This window comes from Lissotriton vulgaris, chromosome 3_1, assembly GCF_964263255.1.
Source record: "Lissotriton vulgaris chromosome 3_1, aLisVul1.2, whole genome shotgun sequence".
NCBI classification, from domain to species: Eukaryota; Metazoa; Chordata; class Amphibia; order Caudata; family Salamandridae; genus Lissotriton; species Lissotriton vulgaris.
The window spans coordinates 1528725074-1528744461 of NC_141689.1; the positions used below are offsets into that span (position 1 = coordinate 1528725074).

The window sequence follows — 19388 nt, forward strand, 5'->3', positions numbered from 1 at the left end:
GAAGATACCTACACATGGAGTGAGAATCTGGGTAGAATGCACAGGGAAATGCTTTCAGATGCCACTGTGTGTACAGGCTATTGTGAAGGCTTGAAAACATGTCATTTTTTGCTTGACATAGCTGTAGAGGTGCATACTCATTTTTGTGACGTCCGTTACAGAAAGTGGCCAAATTGATAGGCCAAGAGTTAGAAAAGTAAATCTACACAGCGTCCCCAATGGCAGGTGGCGGTAATTACCATTTTATCTAAAGGACATGCCCTAGTAAAGGTCAGTCCCAATAATGCCTAACAGAAGTAATGGCGGTTATTGTGATGAGGTAGACCCACTGCAGCACCATTTCATGACTCATCATAAGGCACTTCTTGTTGAAACTGGCAAAATAGAGCACCACTTTCATTAATTTAAATTCAGAATATTAAATGGTGCTTTCTGTATCTGAATGCTGTTTGATATCGAGGAGAATATAAACTAAAGGTAGACAGTTAGTAAATGTTTATTTTCGCTTTCCGTCCAAAAATACCACACATACTCCATTCAGACTTAAAATACCCACATTTTGCTGTGCCAGGGCTGGAAAATCAGAACGCTATTCAGTGTGAAATATAAAAACAGCTCAGAATTCTTGTCTGAATTCCCTATAGCACTGTTGGTTTATACACCAACAGGAATAAAGAGACATAGATCTTCACTTATCCTTGCTTAGGGCAACTAACCTTGTGCGCCTCCATTTGCAGCTGTTCTGCCGCACAACAAAGCCATGTACTTCAAAACCTCAATCTCCTTTTCCTGAGCCATAAATGGACCACAGTGCATTTATATTGCTTTCAGCAAATGTGGCGGTTTTCATCATGAGGTAATAAAGTATGTTAGGTCAATATAGCCTAAATTGATTTGTAGAACTATGGCTCAGGTAATGAAGGGATTTATAAAGAGCAGTTCATGCGTCTGAAATATATATGTGAAGTGATGGGGCATTTCAAGCATAAATTCCTGGGCAACGCCGATATCATAATAAAGGCTTAATGATATTTATATTGACATAAGTTGTACATGAAACACTTTGAAGAGGCTCCTTTTAGATGTGTTTTGTTAAATTTTGATATGGTGCACTTTGCCAATCACTGTTGGAAGTCTAGTTCGCTGCATCATCAGTGATTAGTTGGCCTGGCTACTACAACGAACCCCCTACACACTGTTTGCTTCCTGATTGATTAACTATATGGCTCATCATCATGGTGGTCTGCTCGGTCATTTTATCTGTTTCAGCAAGTCCCATGGAGAGGCCTCTAAACGTTGGGGGAATTTTTCAACCCTCCACTGAACCTGTGTGTTTTTTTGTGTGACAGTGTTGTCGGTGATTGTGGGTGGTCCATAGGTGTACTATATATCATCTCACCTATATGTGTGGTTGTGATTCTCACATTATTGGTAGGTCAAACGGGGGATCACCAAAGAGGTTGATGGCAGCCTTGTAACATTAAGGTGTATCAGATACATTATATAGAATGCAAACATCAAAACAGATTATTGTAGATCATCCGGCTGCATTCTACGCATGGTGGAGAGGTATACTGAGGATATATGGTAGAAGGGATGATGAGAAGTAATCTTTAAGGGTAGAGGGAGAATGAGGCAGGTTAAAGAAGTAAGGGTGTGGAAATATAAGCAACACCAGCTGGATAGGATTAGAAAGAGAGTGTAGCCATGTTAAGGAGAGAAGGAGATGAGGAGAGGTGAGAGGTCAGTGATGTATTTAAGAGGTAGTGGAGAGAATAGTAGAGAAGCGAGGGCTAACAGGTGCATTGAGTGGTAAGGTGGTTGTAAAGTACAAACAAGGATAGTGGGTAAGGATGATGAAAATGCACTTGTTGGTGGAGTTGGTGAGGGAAAGGATGAGCAAGCGAGATGAGAAGAGCACTGAGGGACTGGTGCGAAGGGTTAGGAAGAATGTGAGAGAGGAGGGAAAGATTGGGTAAGGAAACAGGTTAGAGCCTCATGAACTTATTAGGGGGAGGGATCTATGGAAAGAGGTGATGTGAGGGTAGGAGACAGTGGCGGCTCACATAGGGCGGGCAGTGGGACGGGCAGAGGTGGGGTGTAGTAAACTCGGACATACGACGGAACGGAGGAAAGTAATTATTACGTTCCTCCGTTCCGTCTTAAGTCCGAGTTTACTACCCCCCCACCCTGCCCCTCCCCCGCCCAGCCCCACTGCCCTGCAACATGCCGTATGCAAACCACCACTGGTTAGAGAAGTGAATGAGATGGAGGTGAGGATGAGTAGTCTGTGAGGAAGTGTGAGCAGAGAGGGGCTAGATGAGTTAGATGAGTTTTATGTTTTATGTATTATTTTACAAAGGAATGTTGAAGCTCCGGGGTTACACCAGCCATTATAAGCCAAGATCTACTTTGTTGTTTTCAATGGAGCTCTCAACATTCCAATGTTCTAATTATGCTTATCAAACTTTCTTTGTTTTCACAAATACTTTGAACCTAGGAGGGTTTGTCTGACACCCTGCTGTTCTTCTCTTAAAATTCACTCATTCCATTTAGGGCCTATGAAGTTGGTTACACGTCAAATGTTTGTAAAAAACTTGATTTAAAACAAACTCCGTAGCAGTCACTTTTCTATGCATGTTTTGATAATTCTTATTCTAAAAGAACAATATGCTCTATGCCATCTCAAAACTCTTTGAAACGCTTGTGTGCCTTGAATGGATGTCAATGTTCAGGGATACTCTACATTTGGGATGAATTTGATGCAGGAGATGGTTAGGAATTTTTTTAGGGTAAGAGGTGGGGATGAAATCGGCAAGAGGGTGTATGTGAGAGACTAACTTGAGATGTATGTAAGATGAGAGCCTGAATCTTCAACTGTGAGATATCTTTGGATATATTTGGGCAGACCTAAGTCTGTTAGCAGAAAAGGTAGACATGCTGGTGGCCTAAGCCAAGACATATGGCGCTAAGCAGGACAAGCATAGGCAAAATAAAAAGGTCTTGCTTATGAGGCCTATTGGCTGTGGCAATGTTTAGTAGGATTGATGTACAACAGCGGGGATGCTTCACAGTGCAGCTAAAACTAATTTCAAAAAGCACAATGACTCAGCCAGGGCTAATCAGCTTTTCTTTTTAAAGTACATTAGCTCTGGATGGATCATAGTCCTTTTTTATGTTTTATTATTATTTTTACCCATGTTGCACAGCAGCTATGCTGCTATACAGCATGGCTACAAATCATTGCCAAAATTGGCAATGCCCAGGCAGTACAGCATGAAAAATAGGCAATGGCAGAGCCTATAGTCTGAAAGATGAGATGTATCAGCTTTGGAAATGCTTTTTAGGTCTCTGCAATACAACCCCTGGGATTCTGAGCAAATTATGCTAATATCCCCATACATGACAAAGAAAAAATATGACAATTGGAAAAAAAAAGCTTTCACATAAAGTAAGCAATTGCGCCCATGTCCATGTCTTAGTGAAAATACAGTTGGAAGTATATATCTGTTGTCGCAATAAAATCGGATAACAACTGTAGTCTCAACAAGCATCCATTTCAAAGGAGAAAAAGGCCTTGCTGAAGTGCATATAGCATAGTAAATCATAGCTACCTATGTCAAGAGATTCAACAAAGACAACAGGGCAAAATTCTTTTTTTTGTTTTAAATAGGAACGCAATCAGCAGTAGGGCAGTAGTCAAGCTGAAGCCATCAGTACTTGGTCCATGCTCCAGCCGAAAGAAGAGAAAGTGAAGCCAGTACAAAGTAGTCAATTAGTAGTAAGAAAATAAGAGTGACAATGGAGACAACAAATGTTAAACAATGACAGACTGTAATTCTCTGTTATATAGAGTATCTCTTGTAAGCAAGAGCGCATGCAGCACATGTTCTGTCGCAGGCAAGACCTAAAAAAGAGGTTGAGTTTTTGTTGTTTAGTCTTAGCAGATGCCCACCTCCCAATTTAGATAGCCTAATTTGGTTTTCCAGATGCTTGAATGGAGGGCTTTTAAGGGGTGGCAGACTGTGGGTATGTAAACTGAGATTCATTGTATGGCTTTCAATTAATCGAGATACAAATATTAATGGCTAAAGTGTGCGAAGTAGTTAACAAAATAGGTAGGAAAATTACATTGGTTTATAGTAAACGATTATGATGGGCTATTTAGAGATCTTTTTTTAAAGAGTCTCACCTAAAAAACGTTGCTCTTTCTGTCCTGGACAACTGGAATCCACTGAGATTCAGACATCTGCTCCTCCTAGAGCTTTATATATGAAAAGAGAAATAGTTCGTGTGAAGCATTGTTTAATGCCTATAGACCAGTGATCCCAAGCTGTGGGTCACGAACCACTTGTGGGTTGTGAGACGACTTTTAGTGGGTCACAAAAGTCCAAGCAATAAATAAAGACGCCTTAAAATTTGAGTTTGTCACATTTGCTGCACTTCAAAAACAAAGGGCAAATGTTAGGCTATGTCGACTGACAAATTGCTGCTTATATTTAAAAAATGGGGATTGGTGTTTACAAACTCCTCTCACTTTGCAGTCAGAGAAAGAAGAGTAAAGTGAATTATGTGACAATCTGTCACAAAATTCACTTTATTTGTGGGAAGGGAAAGGTTGTAGGCTGTCAGTTTTTTGTAATGCACACCAAATTGTGAATACGGTTAAATGAACTGTACATATTCATCAGTTAGAAAAGCAAGGGTGGAGCACATTTTTTTGTAATTCTGAAGTGTGATGGCAAATATTTTAATAGGATCAAAACTGATCAATACATTTTATTTGGTGATTTACAAATGATAAATATTCCTGAAACCTGTTTTCCACACATTCTCATTTGTTTGCAACATATTTTTATCAGTAAAACTGTATGTTTGTGCAAATTTAAAGGTCATTTTGATGGAAGATGTGCAATCTGTAAATGGCAGTGTGCTACTACATGATACTTTAGTTACATACGAAATAATCACCTACCTCAAGTCCATTAAAGCTAAGTGGGTTGTGAAAGTTTGTCATTCTAAAAATTGGGTTGTGGTTATAGGAGTGAGAGGATGTGACCTAACGGCTTGGGCGGGTGACTTCAAAGCTGGGGAACCGGGTTCGAGTCTCAGCAGGTACACTCAACATCATGTGATTCTGGGCAAATCAAGTAATCTCCCCGTGCCTAAAAAAAATGAATGTGTCTATCTGTAATGCAACTGGTGCTCATGTAAAGCTGTCTGATATTTCGCGCTGTTTAAAAAAAAAAATTGGGAAGCACTGCTTTAGAGGTCAGCTTTGATCTTGTCTGGAGACAATGGTAGAATGGTAGCATTGTTTGGAAAGAGGTGGAAGCGGACTCTCCTTTGACAAGCCTGTTAAGTATGTTTGGAATATTCTTGCAATAGGCTTCAGTGAAAGTCTGCATCTTGCATGATTAGTGAGACCGGTGAGCCAGCTAGAAGACCTAATGTAGTCATCAGCTTCTACGGTATGTGAAAGTGTGGAGCAGAGGCAAGAAGCATATGGAGAGTGTGTAGGTATCTATGAAAGGGGGTCAGACTGCTGGATGGATGCTAATAGCATCAACCATGAAACTGAATATGTTGTTCTCTTCTATTATAACCTTATAGTACGCTGCCGAGGGCTGTACTGGTGGTTAAAGGCCCTAAACCTGTTATAGGCCTGAACCGCAAGCAAGGGTCTTTAATGAGGGAGAGGAACTTTAACAACCGGTATAGCCCGAGGCAAAAGAGCCGTAAGGCTATTAGAACATTCCACCCACTAAGGGTAGAATTTTCTAAATTAAAAATTAAGAAACATGAAGACAAACAAAGGAATGTTGAAGCTCCGGGGTTACACCAGCCATTATAAGCCAAGACCTACTTTGTTGTTTTCAATGGAGCTCTCAACATTCCAATGTTCTAATTAGGTTTATCAAACTTTCTTTGTTTTCACAAATACTTTGAACCTAGGAGGGTTTGTCTGACACCCTGCTGTTCTTCTCTTAAAATTCACTCATTCCATTTAGGGCCTATGAAGTTGGTTACACGTCAAATGTTTGTAAAAAACTTGATTTAATACAAACTCCGTAGCAGTCACTTTTCTATGCATGTTTTGATAATTCTTATTCTAAAAGAACAATATGCTCTATGCCATCTCAAAACTCTTTGAAACGCTTGTGTGCCTTGAATGGATGTCAATGTTCAGGGATACTCTACATTTGGTGATGGTATTGGATGCCACTTGTAGAATTGGTGAGCTTGATTTGACCATTGGTTGACCGAGAGAAGTTAAGACAATCAGATGACTTGGAGAAGCGATCCCAAGAGGAAAAGATACTGCATATACATTGCCTTGTATGTCTTCCAGATAAATTAATTCTGAAATGTATAATCTACATTTGAGTCAATGCATGCTTTTAAAAACATTGGTGGTATATTACAGTAATCACTAGGATCAGTCCAAATCCAAGAATCTGTCGGATAGCGCCAAGCATTGCTGACATCAGTGCCTGGACTGGTAGATTTCTAGACACGTTTAATACATAACGGGGCTCTCTAGTCCAGGGTAAGTTTGTCTTATCAGATATACATGCCAGCTTGTGGGTACGCTTTTCTCTATTCTGGATCACCAGTGTCCTTTGGGGCTGGATCTGGTTTCCTCTTCGCTAATCAAGTTGACGTTTCCTTCTTTCGTTTAAAGGACAGATGTGAAATCCCAGTCAGAAGTCATATTTCTCAAGGAAAGCAACATGAAACAAAGATGTAACTACTACTCCGTTTGATGACCAGTCAATTGGAGAAAAGTTTCTGTGAGCCTTGGCAACCAAAATAACATAGAGCACTGAGATCATAAGTATATCTTCTAGTGACACAAGATTAAACATTCCTCAAACTGAATCATGAAACCTATATTGTAACTTGGTTCTCATTGTTTGAGTGCATGCCAAAATGCACCCAACGTTGTAGATATTTAAATCTGTTTAGTATTAAAATGTTACTGTTATATTTAATTTAAAGTTGATCATAGTGAAATGTAAAGGCTATCATGATTGTTAGGTGTTTTTTTTAAGTATACTTAAACAGAAAGGTCCTGCAGTGAGTGTCCTTCTTCCTGAGTGAAATGTTGTTCCACTTGTGAGCATGTGTCATGACCTGAAATGCTGTGTCGGTGTGTCTTGTCCAATGCATATCTGGTCTCTTCGAAATAGTGCCACCTCTCTGCCGAGTACAAAAAGCAATGATATGAGCCAAGAAAACCTTGCTAAGCAGCATCCAAACAAAGCTTACCCAATTGTATCCTATAACACAACTTTATGAATACCTTGCATGCTCACCACAAATATTAGAGTCCTGGTCATCTAATTATTCCTAGAGACAATACATAATCTGGAATTTATTATGTTTCCGTGACTGCATTTGAAAACAACAGGTTAGTGTTCCAGACTGCTTTATTCGAGACACCACTAACTTCCACAAGAAACCACAACCCACATAAACACAGATTTCAAACTCTTTCCGGAAACCAAGGTCACGAATGCCAAATAGCACAGGTATGCACGATAGATCCAGCAGTGCCATATCCTTTCCAGATGTTCAGAATATCCTCATAAGAAACACTTACAATCAATGGATCTAAGTTGCACGTTTGTAGAGACTGATAAGTTATCCTGACTATCTGAAATGGAACACGCCCTCTGGGGTCTATCTCGGGGTCCTCTCTTAAAATCTGTTGCTTGTGAAACCCTGCTTAGATCTGCAAAGCTTTTGTAGTTGTCTGAGAACTGATTGTCTATAAGCAACAGCAAAGAGCATCCTTGTTTTCATTGAAGGGTTCTGTTGTATTGATTACAAGAAGGTGAAAGAGGTACAGAATATATTGAGGTTGCAGGGATTGAGAGAGGTCACAGCAATTTTCTGTGGTCACCAGCCAACACCAAGCAAGTGTTCCGTGATCTGTTAAACCTTCTTTTGAGGAGTATATTTTACAGTCAAAGAAAATATTTCTGGACGATAAACCATGGGCTCCAATATGGACATAGACAATTATGTTTGTGAGTATAGGGGCGAATCTAAGAGTAAGTTACAGAACAGAGAGGCTGGTCTACTTTTCAAGATACATTTCTAGGCTGCCCGTAGATATGGGATAACCAGGTGATACCTGCCAAGTCTCACAACATACACATATCTATGCATGTATGTCTACCTTTTCCTGTATTTTCGGTTCTGCTGAAGCACCAACCAAAGATCATCAACAATGTTTTCTAAATTTCCAAATGAAAACATCTGCTATTTCTCTTTTAGGACCAAAAATGGAGGCAATCTCTCTATAAAATGCTTTTCTGCAAAAAATTGAAGAACTGTATTTTTTCATGGATATTGACATTTAAGACAAATGTGATCGTCCCCATAACTATTTTATGATTGATAACCTGACTCTTTATGAACTTTGTGATAGGGATTGAGCCAATAAGAGAGGTTAGTAAGTTAAAATGCACTGTTGAGGTCCGAGTGTGAGCTGCAGTTTACACATCCAAATCGTGGTTAGGACTACTCATCCTTTCATCCATCCCAGGAGGATAAATTGAGTACACTTCCGATGTATAACAGCAATAAAATGGCAAATCTGTGGTTGGCAACTGCTACACACAATAAACCCAAGTGAATATTATAAAATAGCTTCATACATTACTGCCCAATGTACCAATTGTAGATGTTGTGGTGTCAGAGCGAAACTGTACTGAGAACATGTTATTTTCAGGAGAAACTGTAAATTATTTGATTGATAGGAAAGGAGCAGTTTCTGGGATTGGTAGTCTCAAACTAAATTTGAAAGAGCTGATGTGTGAGTCTAGAAATTTCAGAGGCACTTTTAAACACTCAGCATAATCCACCACAGAATAACCATGAGGACATCAATAATCCACCACAGACTGACCATGAGGACATCATATGAGTAATGTATCATGCTATAGATGAGTAAGGAGTACTGAAAAGATGCCCTTGCAGGCCGTTTTGTGCTTTTCCTGGGAAGCGTTTCATCCCCTGGTCTTCCGAAACGTAAAAAGGTCCCACAGAGTACACACTGGACAGAGAAGGGAAGTTAGATTGTATTTAAGTAATATATCTAAGAGTTCATTAAAAATTTTAAAATGTTTACTGTTTGAATTTCTGGCCGGCACAAATTCTTTGGGGTTGTTTATCTCCCAAAGTATCCTCGCGAGAACCTTAATTTTTTCAGGCAAGGAAACTCAGCAGCACCAATAATTACACTAAGTAAGTACAATGAATACGAAATAAGTACAATGATGATACAGCATGAAAGCTAACAGATAAAAAAATGGGCAAAAGCTCTTCACTACTGTAAAGTGTAGTAGATAACATTAATTTGCCATCGAGGACGTGCACCCTTGGAATTAAGGCAAAGAATGTCAGTGTGTAATTCAGAAAGGGAAAAGTTTTCAAATTCTGAGAATCTCCATGCAGTGTTTTAAACAAAACGTTTGTCAGGCAAAGACAGGCACACAGTAACAAAATGCTTACATTTGAAGTAAGGGGGAAGTCCTAAATCACTCTTCATAAGGACAGACCATGAGTGCATCCTCCATGCCATGAAAGCTCCATAACAAAAGGGACTCTGGTCCAACTAATCTATATTGAGATTATCTCCACTTTTGTGTTTATATTTATGAATGCTATTCAGGCATATTTTTTTCATGAAAGTAGGTTCTCTTGTTTTATAGGATGCTGGACTCTTGCCCACAATTAAGTGGCATGCTTCATCCTCAAGTACACTCCGAAAGACACCTTGTCCTGGATGAGATAGACAGAGATGTGGTGGATGCAAATAGCTTAGGTGCAATGGCATCCAACAATCACCATCAAGCATAGGGTGGTTACGAAGAACCCTGTTCCCCCACATTCTTGATGCAAGTTGCATAAAAACTTGGGGTCAACAGACAAAAACTTAAGGCCTGATATATATATTGGAGGAGAGGGTACGCCATCAAAATAGTGGGGGAGTTCCCTCCCCGCCAATACAGTGAGTGGCCCACCAGCCAAATTTCCACCAAGGTCAAATTTCTCTGACGAATATGGGGAATAAGAGTGCCAAAGAAATGGCGACATGTCCGCTCATCCCATTATGATGGGTGGTGATGAAGTCATTTTTTACTGTTGCATAAAAAGTGGCAGTAAGGAGCGGTAAAACCAGTGGCGGCTCCTCCGCTAAGGAGGAGGATCGTCGCCCTTCTTCCTTTAAGCAGGAAAAGAAAGGAAAAAATAAAATGATAATAATGTAATGGTATTAGCATTTTACTTTGTCCTCCTGCTACGGCAGCTTGCATGAGGGGGCAGGTGGAGCCGAAGAGCAGGTGAGGAGGGTACAACCTAACTTTTTGGTCAGCCTTTTCGGGCCACCCAAAACAGTCATGCACACTTTCCTTGTTCTCCATGCAGGCTGCATTACAGCCTGCATGTAGAACATGCCCACCTCTACAGCTACTGACTGAGCACAGAGTCATGGCGCTCAGACCAATCACAACGCTGCATTGTAGCATTCTGATTGGTCAGTGGAGCCTGTGTGCCGGGTACTTCCTGTTCGTGGAAAAAAAGGGCAGAAGCAGAGACGCGCGGGATCCGACAGGAAGGTAAGTGTTTTTTTTTTATTGTGACCCGCGCGCACTTTATCCCCCTGCGCCCACCTAGACCCCATGCACCCGCCCCGCCACCCACGAGCTGTGCCTGCCACGACTGGATAAAACTGTTCTAATGTTCGCCTTGACATCGGAGATGCCTCCCATAATGAGGGGGGCATGACACTTTTTCTTTTCAAAAAGAAAATCCAGTTTCTAAATGTATTTATTTTTAAAGAAAAAAAGAATCCTGTTTACTGCAAGGCTGCGTCCTTCCAACGCAGCCCTGCAGCAAACTGTAAAATGCATTGACAGGAACCGCCATCATTGCGGTTCCTGCTAATGCCTTTATAAATGACAGCTTGCTTGGTGGTCATTTATAAATTATGTTGCGGACCTCTTCAACCATAGGGATGGAGTAATTCTCCGTCCTACTGGTGGAATCGCGGGCCGCCCGCATAAATATAAATGAGGCCCTTAGTCACAATAGCTATACTGCTATACATATTGACAAGATTATAACTTTGATGACGTAGGAGTCTACCTTTGTTTGTCCTTATGATATCCCAAGAGCAGTGTTTGGGTATACACTATAGGGCAGAAATATGATGCTTTTGTAGTATGGACCGCTTGATCCTAATATCCCACTATAGGTCTCCTTTGTGTTTAAGCTTGTGAATGGAACATATCAATAGTAAAATCACAAAAGCTGTCTTCTAATACACAGTTTTAACTGCCTCTCAATCAAATGTGGATCATTTCCACATGTCCATAACTGCTCTAATACAGAATTGAAGTCAAGGGCCCTCATTATAAGTTCAGCGGTACATTCAGATCCCTGTGCAACAATTATTGCAGAGAGATCGGTATTAAGAGTTGTGTGATAATTAATAGAATTCAGTGAGTTCAAAAAACTATTCTGTATGTTATGCATCGTTTTGCTTTTGAAAACTCGGAATAGGAGGTACTTCCACACGTGGTAAATAACTCATGCTGGGATAATGGTTTTTACCACGTGTGAATCATCATTGAATAAATCCAAAATTGGAGATAATTTCACTGTAGGTTTGTTGGACCAAAATGCCGTAGTTAATATGACAAAGTAACAATAACAAAAAACCCACTTAGATAAGCATGCATGGAGACATTACTTACTTATATCTGAGAAACAGCCACTGTGCCAGCCATACTCCAACGAGTATCATCCCATTTATTTCCGATATAGAAAAAGCCCATTTCACTCGATCAAAGTAATCAAAAAATTTGTCTGGCAGGGGAGGGCTAAGCTCCTTGGGAGGCACCCTCTCGTGCACCACTGTGATCATGACAGTCGTAAGCACCATGTTCAAGAGGGCGTAAATGAAGGCGATGGCTGTCTTCCACCACTCCAGTGGAAACTTGTTCCTGGACTCAGCAGGCATAGAAATCTGGACATAGTCCGGGTACTTTTTTGAGCCTTTCCGCAGGCCATTAGACAACATCTTTGGCTTGTTCTTGGCATTTTTATCCTCTTCGCTGGCCTCTGGGGTGGGCCTGGTGTAGCCATTCGGAACCTCGATAGAGGGTGCTTCCATAGGCTCATCAACCTTTTCTGTCACAACGGCATCCATGAAAATGACAAGTATAACCTAGATGTAACTTTTTTTTTTGTTTTAAAGTTTTTTTAAAATCAATTAGACTCCTTTATGCTTGGCTTGTATGGCTATCCTTTTACAACAGGTAAAAAAAATATCAATTCAGCTTCTTTTTTCTGGTCATTTGGGTACTGGATTTCAGTTGTCGATGTATAGCAACTTTCTTACTGAGCAGAAAAGTTCCTTTTATCCCTTCCTGGGAGCGGTCAGATGTTCATCTGTAAACAAAACAAAGAATGATTACATTTAAAAGTTTATCCCCGCCCAGATACTAAAGAGAGAAACACCGGCCGGGGTGACGCGCACATCCCTTCCTCTTTACCTGTAGTGCCACAGGGTCTTGTTTGGGGGTGGCGGGTGTTAGGAGGTGGCAGTACAGCTGAGGGGACAGTGATCTTTCAAAGCTGCCCCCAGCATCTCCGCCAGGCCTCCTGCCATTTCCTTCTCAGGCCAGGCACGGCAGGGCATTGTGACATCACCAGTGACAGTTAGTTAGCACATGGCCAGCACTTCCTGGATGACATCCTAGTGGATGACCTCAGAGTCTTGGCTACGCCCCGGTTGCTAGGAGACCAGGTTCAACGGAGCTGTGGCGTTGCTGTCACTCCGTCAAATACCCGACTCTCCCAGGTGCGTTTCAACCTCTAAAATGGGCAGGTGTTACCTACCGCTAATTCTAAGAGGCCCCCAAAGCCACTAATGATAGGAAAATAGACTCGCTTTTTATTTATTTTTAAAATGAAGTAGATATCAGTAGACAACTCTCCTACTGACCTTCGGTATTTTTTTTTTAAGCAGGACATGGTTAGTCATTACGAAATGGTTCTAGTGTTCTGTTTTAATTTAATTTTTATAAATAATACAGGTTCACTTCCATTATGTGAAATATTGGACCTATAGTATTGTGAAACGGACCATCCAGAGAAACATGAATACGGCCGTTTTAGTTTCTCGCTCAGAAATTACCTATGGAGAGGATATTAAAAGAAAAGCGAGCATTTGCACTTCACCTTTTTACATTACAATTCTGTTATATTTTAAACAGCCCGCGCTCTCTCCGGCACAGCTGATTAGAGGCCCGCCTGCCACAACTGATATTATTATCCTATTTTAAAGAGGCAACAATGAATGTCTATAATGCATAAAACATATCAGTCCTTTAGCTTAGCATCACTTTTTCAGTTATACAATGAAACTGCTCTTCCTCTTTGGAATGAGACAGTATTAGCACTGAACTAGGAAAGGTGCCTTTGAATGTTTGTTTTTAGTGCAGGGCAGCATTTTCTAGGGCGGTACTTTTCCATTTTCGGAGCGACAGGCAAATTGACATTTTGCTGTTTGGAAACCACCTGTTTTAGCAACAAGGCACTATTTGCGGCCATTTGCTTTAATCTCGACCCCTGGTATGGTTGAGCTTTAAGCCACCTGCCCAGAGCTGGCTTAGCATAGCACCAGTCCTTCTTTCAACACTAGGGGAATTAGGTAAGTCTGTCTTACTGTACAACCTAAAAGTGCTTATTAATCAATAAATTGGGTGGGGCAACATATCTATCTATCTGTCTGTCTATCTATCTATCTATCTATCTATCTATCTATCTATCTATCTATCTATCTATCTATCTATCTATCTATCTATCTATCTATCTATCTATCATCTGTCTGTCTAGCTGCCTGCCTGCCTGTCTGTTTGTCCAAGATTTTCTGTAAAGTACCCGAGATTTGACTACTCTGTGCCCATCCTAAATTAACCCCATACCACTAGGTACAGGTACAGACAATTTCATATTTGTTTTATTGTGAACTCTGTTGAAAATTGGTCATTGTATTCCATCTTAAATGTTTTTGCTTAAAAGATGAACAGTACAATCTCAGTGACACAATTATAGTCATAGTAGCACATTACAATCACAGTAGCAGTACCGCCCCCGAAGAATCACTTAAAATCATTTCAAGAACCCTGTTCAAGATCATTCATTCCCCAATACATATCCCTGTTTCTAGCCCTCTTTTAGTGAAGGCCGCAGCAAACAACATTTATCTCATCAACTCCCTCCATTGTTCTATTTCCTTAGCTGCCTTAGGGTCAGTGCAGGTTTTTAGGTCTCGTCTGTCTGGTTGGAAAAGACCTGTTGTAGGCTTACCAAGAACTTACAATGGTCTTTTTGGCCTGCTCATTGCTTACCATTGGTTGATTTTATTGACACTCTCCTTTGCTTGCTTTTTTGATGGCTTTACGTGTACATCTTGTATGTCTCCTGCCAGGGGTGGCTCTAGTCTAATGGCGGCCCTGGGCAGGGAGGGTAGGTAGGGAGCCCCGGAAGAAGGGGCCCGGGCGGGGCCCCGGAGGGGGGGGCGGGGTCAGGGTGTTTGGAAGTAGAACAGAGCCAGAGGCCCCCAAATCCCTGCCAGGGGCCGCCAAGCAAATATGTATCCATCCTCAGAGGATTATTATATTAAGTATATATATTGGCGTGGCGGCCCCTGGGGTTTGGCGGCCCTGTGCAGGTGCACAGCTTGCACATGCCTAAGGCCGCCCCTGCTCTTACCTCTGGAGAATATCCTCTTTACCATCCTCTAGATTTGGTTGACTTATGTCCTTGCATCGCCTGTTCACTTTTAGGGAACTACATTTGTTTCTTTGGTTAAGCAGTGTTCATGTGTTTTACAGCTCTCTGTCTCTGGTGCCCCCCCCCCAAAATGACCACCACCCAGCATTTTGTGTTTCTCTCTAGTGTACCACTTCCTCTGTCCCCGTGCTGCGTGTTGTTCTTTCCCTTGTGTCCTTCTTCCCCGCTCCCTGTGTTTCTCTCTCTGTCCACCCCAATGTAGCTTTCTCCCTCATCTGCTGCCTTTCTGCTCCTCCTTTGCCCCTTCCTCATTACAGTGATCCTTTTTTGAATTTGCACCTATGCACTCTTAATTTTAAATTTCTTCATTCACCAAGCAAAGTCATTTTGGATCAGTAAATAAAAAACAATGCAAATGGCGCCATGTCCTCTGTTGATGCACACATCTGTTGTTATGCATGCACATGGACATGCCATTAGGGCCTGCGGTTGCATCATTGCCTTTTTGTTAAAATTAAGTTTGTATTTTTTTCAAAACCAATATCGCAAAACATTCAGTTTTTCTCCCCAACGCTGTACAGCGTTGTCGAGGGGGAATGGCAAAGCCAATAGGTTCCATAGGCAATTAATAATGGCTTTGTCAATGCTTGTTCAACATATGCTACTCTTCATACACGAAGGACGGACGGGGGGGGGGGGGGGGGGGGGCTGAAGCCCTTTGAGTCCAATGGTCGTTGCGCACCTGACCACTCCTCCACATTGCACTACCACTTTGCTAAAGGGTGTGTGGAGGTCTGGTGGTCACATGCAGGGTATGGCCACAACCATTCATGCCAATAACATACAAAGAGTTGTAAATCTATAACCCAATAATTCTTTCCGTGCGGGTGATTGTAGATCAGGCAGGCAATGTTTAACATTTAGCTGAATCATTTTTCCCACCGTGTGCTTATCTCAATAAGCAATTATTAGAAGGCATATCCAGTCCATCTGAATTTAATTAGCAAACCCATGGCATCTGGGGCAGGATCAGAGCTTTCTGGGTATGTAGCTCAGTAAGGATCAAGTGAATTCTGTGTAGAATTTTGCATTGTGCCAATTGCAGTTTAGCATTTCCCGCCACCCTCTGAGCAAACTGACAAGACTCTTGCCATTCTGTTTCTGCCATATCCTCCTTGTAGTCTCAATCCCATTTGACTTTTAAAGCAGATGGTGGGACCTTGCAATCTCTCCTAACGGTTCTATATAAAACGTCCTCTCCTGCCATCCCCTGTGTACCCCAGTGTCTTGGGGAAACCTGCCCATGTTGTTCTGTCTGCCTGCACCAAACGTGCATATACCAGGAATTGACACTTCTGAAGATTAAGCTGCCTCTAACGCTCAGCAAACCCTACAAATCTGCCATTCTCAAACAGGTGCTCCATCTCAGTACATCCACCCTGTTGCCATCTTGTGACCACAGTGTCCATTCATACACGATTTAGGCAGAGACCACAGTGGTGCTTGGTGCTCGACAGAGAGGTTGGACACTCTAGCATGCGTGATGGGCTAGATTGAAACTGCTAATGTGTGGGGCAGGGCTAGAGTGCCTGACAAGCCATTCCGCCACTGACACTGGCCATCCAAGATTACCACACAGCCTCATGCTTTCTGCTAACATCCTTTCCATGTATGTGACATTAAGTGGACCACATAGGGGCAGGGGCGGCTCCTCCTCTAAGGCAGAGGAGCGTCTCCCCACTGCACTGTGAGCAGGTGAAAAAGGAAAAATAAAATGATAATAACGCGTTATTATTATCATTTTATTTGTCCGTTCTTGCTCAGCTGGTTAGGGGCGTGGTGGGGCAGACCCCTGTCAGAGGAACATGGGTAGGAGTGGCGATTCTCTCCTAACTGCGCATGAATGTTTGGCCAGCCATTTCGGGCCAGCCAAACAGTCATGCACACTTTGCAAGTTCTCCACCCAGGCTGCTTCACAGCCTAGGTGGAGAACATGCCCATGCTCCCAGTCCCGTGGAACGCTGAACCACAACACTCAGACTAATCACGATGCTGCTGAGAGAAGCATCATTATTTGCTAGGGGAGTCTGGAAGCCTGGGTGCTTCCTGTTCCTGCCCTGGAATCCTGAAAGCGGGCAAAGAGGACAGAGAAGCAGCAGCGGCGCACAAGTCAGTGTTTTTCTGTGTATTCCCTCCCCTGGTCCCTCCCGCTCTCCGCGACCCCCCCATTGCCGTTAAGTAGCAGCCGCTACTGCATAGGGGCTGGTTCCTGGTAACATTTGTCCCAACATAAATAAATGCTTCAGCTCATTCTGTTGGTTGGTACCCACTAGTAACTGTTCCTCAACTGTGGGTTCTATTCTAGGTTGCCTTCTTCATAGGACCTTTGCAGGGTAGCTAGCTTGTTTCTCAGTCCCATGCCCGGCGGCAGAATGGCCATTATACAATTGAGAATACAAAATGCTTCTCTCCAATAGCGTAAAATAGGCCTATGAAGCCCATGCGGCGCAGAGGGGTCCCCAATAGTTCTGTGGCCTCCCACCCCTTCCAGGGGCTCCATATAAGTTTAAGGTCAATGGCTATCTGGGAAGTATAGGAGATTCAGGGGCCCCTCTTCCGTTTCTGCAGAAATAACCAATAATTTTGTGTTACTCCACCTCTTCTCTCAGTATGCACATATAGGAATAGTGGCAGCATCACAATTTTGATGAGCATAGCATGTTCCATTATTAGCAAAGGGTGTATGCCAAGAACTGTGGCAATTGTGCAAGTCCAGCCACCGCCTTACAAATATTAGAATCTAGTGTTAAGTGTAGAATGTACTATCGCTAACCCTAAGTATTTAATCATTTCCCCCTGCCATCTCAGTCCCAGATCTGGGTCCACAGAAATGTCTGTATTCACCATAGCCCTGCTGGAAATGATTTAGCCTTTTGCCAGTTTGTGGTGAGTTCCAAGACTGAAGCAAAGCTCTAAATTTGACTTAGCAAGAAGGATGTAGCCCTTTCAGGGCCATATATACACACCAGTGTATCATCTGCATATGGTGATATCACATACATGGTACTCCCTACCTGCACACTCCAATTATGCATTAGATGCCGAAGTGTAGCTTCCTGTGACGGGCTGCTTGTGGCTGAACTGCCAATGCAGATAAATTGGGTAATAGGGGACAACCCTGTCTAGTACCCTTGTCTACTACCCACTGTGCAGAAGTGATCTTCTACATATTCACTCATGCCATTGGTGAGGAATACTGTTAGACCTGAAATCCTTGATGTGCTATTCCCCCAAACATTTGGTCTTCGCTTCTCCTGTTTGCTGAATTCGTTTCTATTGTCTTTAGGATTCTGTGCACTTAACCACTGCTAACCAGTGCTAAAGTGCTTGTGCTCTCTCCTTCAGGCATAGTGAAACTGGCTTAAACCCAATTGGCATATTTAATTCACATGTAAGTCCCTAGATAATGGTACTACGGGTACCCAGGGCTGTAAATTAGTGCTATTAATGGACCTGCAGCACTTGTTGTGCCACCCACTGAGGTAGCCTTTAAAAACATGTCTCAGGTCTGCCACTGCAGCAGGCAGTGCAGGTTTAAACTCCCATTTCAACCTGATAAAATAAACTATTTGCCAGGTTTAAACCTTATTTTTAAATATATAAATATATATATATATATATATATATATATATATATATATATATATATATATATATATATATATATATATATATATATATATATATATATAATTCACATCTAAGGTATGACCTAAGGGCTCATAGGTAGGTGCATTGTAGTTACAAGCATTAGAAATGCAATAGGTCTCACATTCGTTTGAGTTAGAGATATTGGCATTTTAAATGGCCATGTCCTTTACTTATGTGTAAGATCTTGGTAATAAAACAGCACTGACGACCAGATCATCTATAATCAAGTGGTAGCAAAATAACTTCTTGACGTTGCCCTGGCATTTAAACAGCCCTTCTCTTCATTTGATCACACAAAAGTTTGAGAGTATACAACACGAGAGAGGGGGGAAAGGGTTGCAGCAACAACAGACAGTGGGGGCAAAGACAAGAGAGGAGAGAGAGAACAGCGGGGGTCAGACTGGCAAAATGCTCTCTTGGACTGGACAAAAGTAAACAAAACATGCAGAGACTTAAAAAAACAGTTTCGATTCTACAATGAAATTATTATAAGCAGCCAAAACATACAATGTGGTGTTTGTTCCACGCAAACACTGTAAGAGTAAGATGTTGTATTGGGGGATGGCAGCATTTATGGCTATGTTCTCGTGCCATCCTGATGCCCATACAGTACTAATAAATATGTTTAGTACTGCTTTGTCCCGCCCCCAACAAGTCTAACCATGCTGCTGGGCATCTCTAACAACAATATTATAATTTATATTATTTGTAGGAAAGGCTGGGTGACCACATGATGGTAATGGGAAGCAAAGTAAATAAAACACGAACACTTATTAACACGGTGCCCAAAGTAAATAAACAAGGGGAAACGATTGCAACAGAGAGAGAGTGCTGCTTTTAATGGAGTATTTATTTCAGAT

General features: G+C 41.8%; 1 protein-coding gene across 3 annotated transcripts in view; it reads right to left on the bottom strand.

Moving 5' to 3' along the window:
• Window positions 1-19388, bottom strand: part of SGMS2 (sphingomyelin synthase 2) — a 330113-nt gene that overhangs the window by 109093 nt on the left and 201632 nt on the right. For 2 of the 3 annotated variants that reach the window (XM_086962017.1, XM_086962018.1), the window contains one exon: window positions 11772-12468. In XM_086962017.1, the coding sequence (XP_086818143.1) occupies window positions 11772-12226 (455 nt within the window). In that variant the 5' untranslated portion in view covers window positions 12227-12468. Of the gene's footprint in view, window positions 1-11771; window positions 12469-12572; window positions 12710-19388 lie in introns of those variants that run through there. The other variant, XM_086962019.1, reaches the window with a different exon arrangement.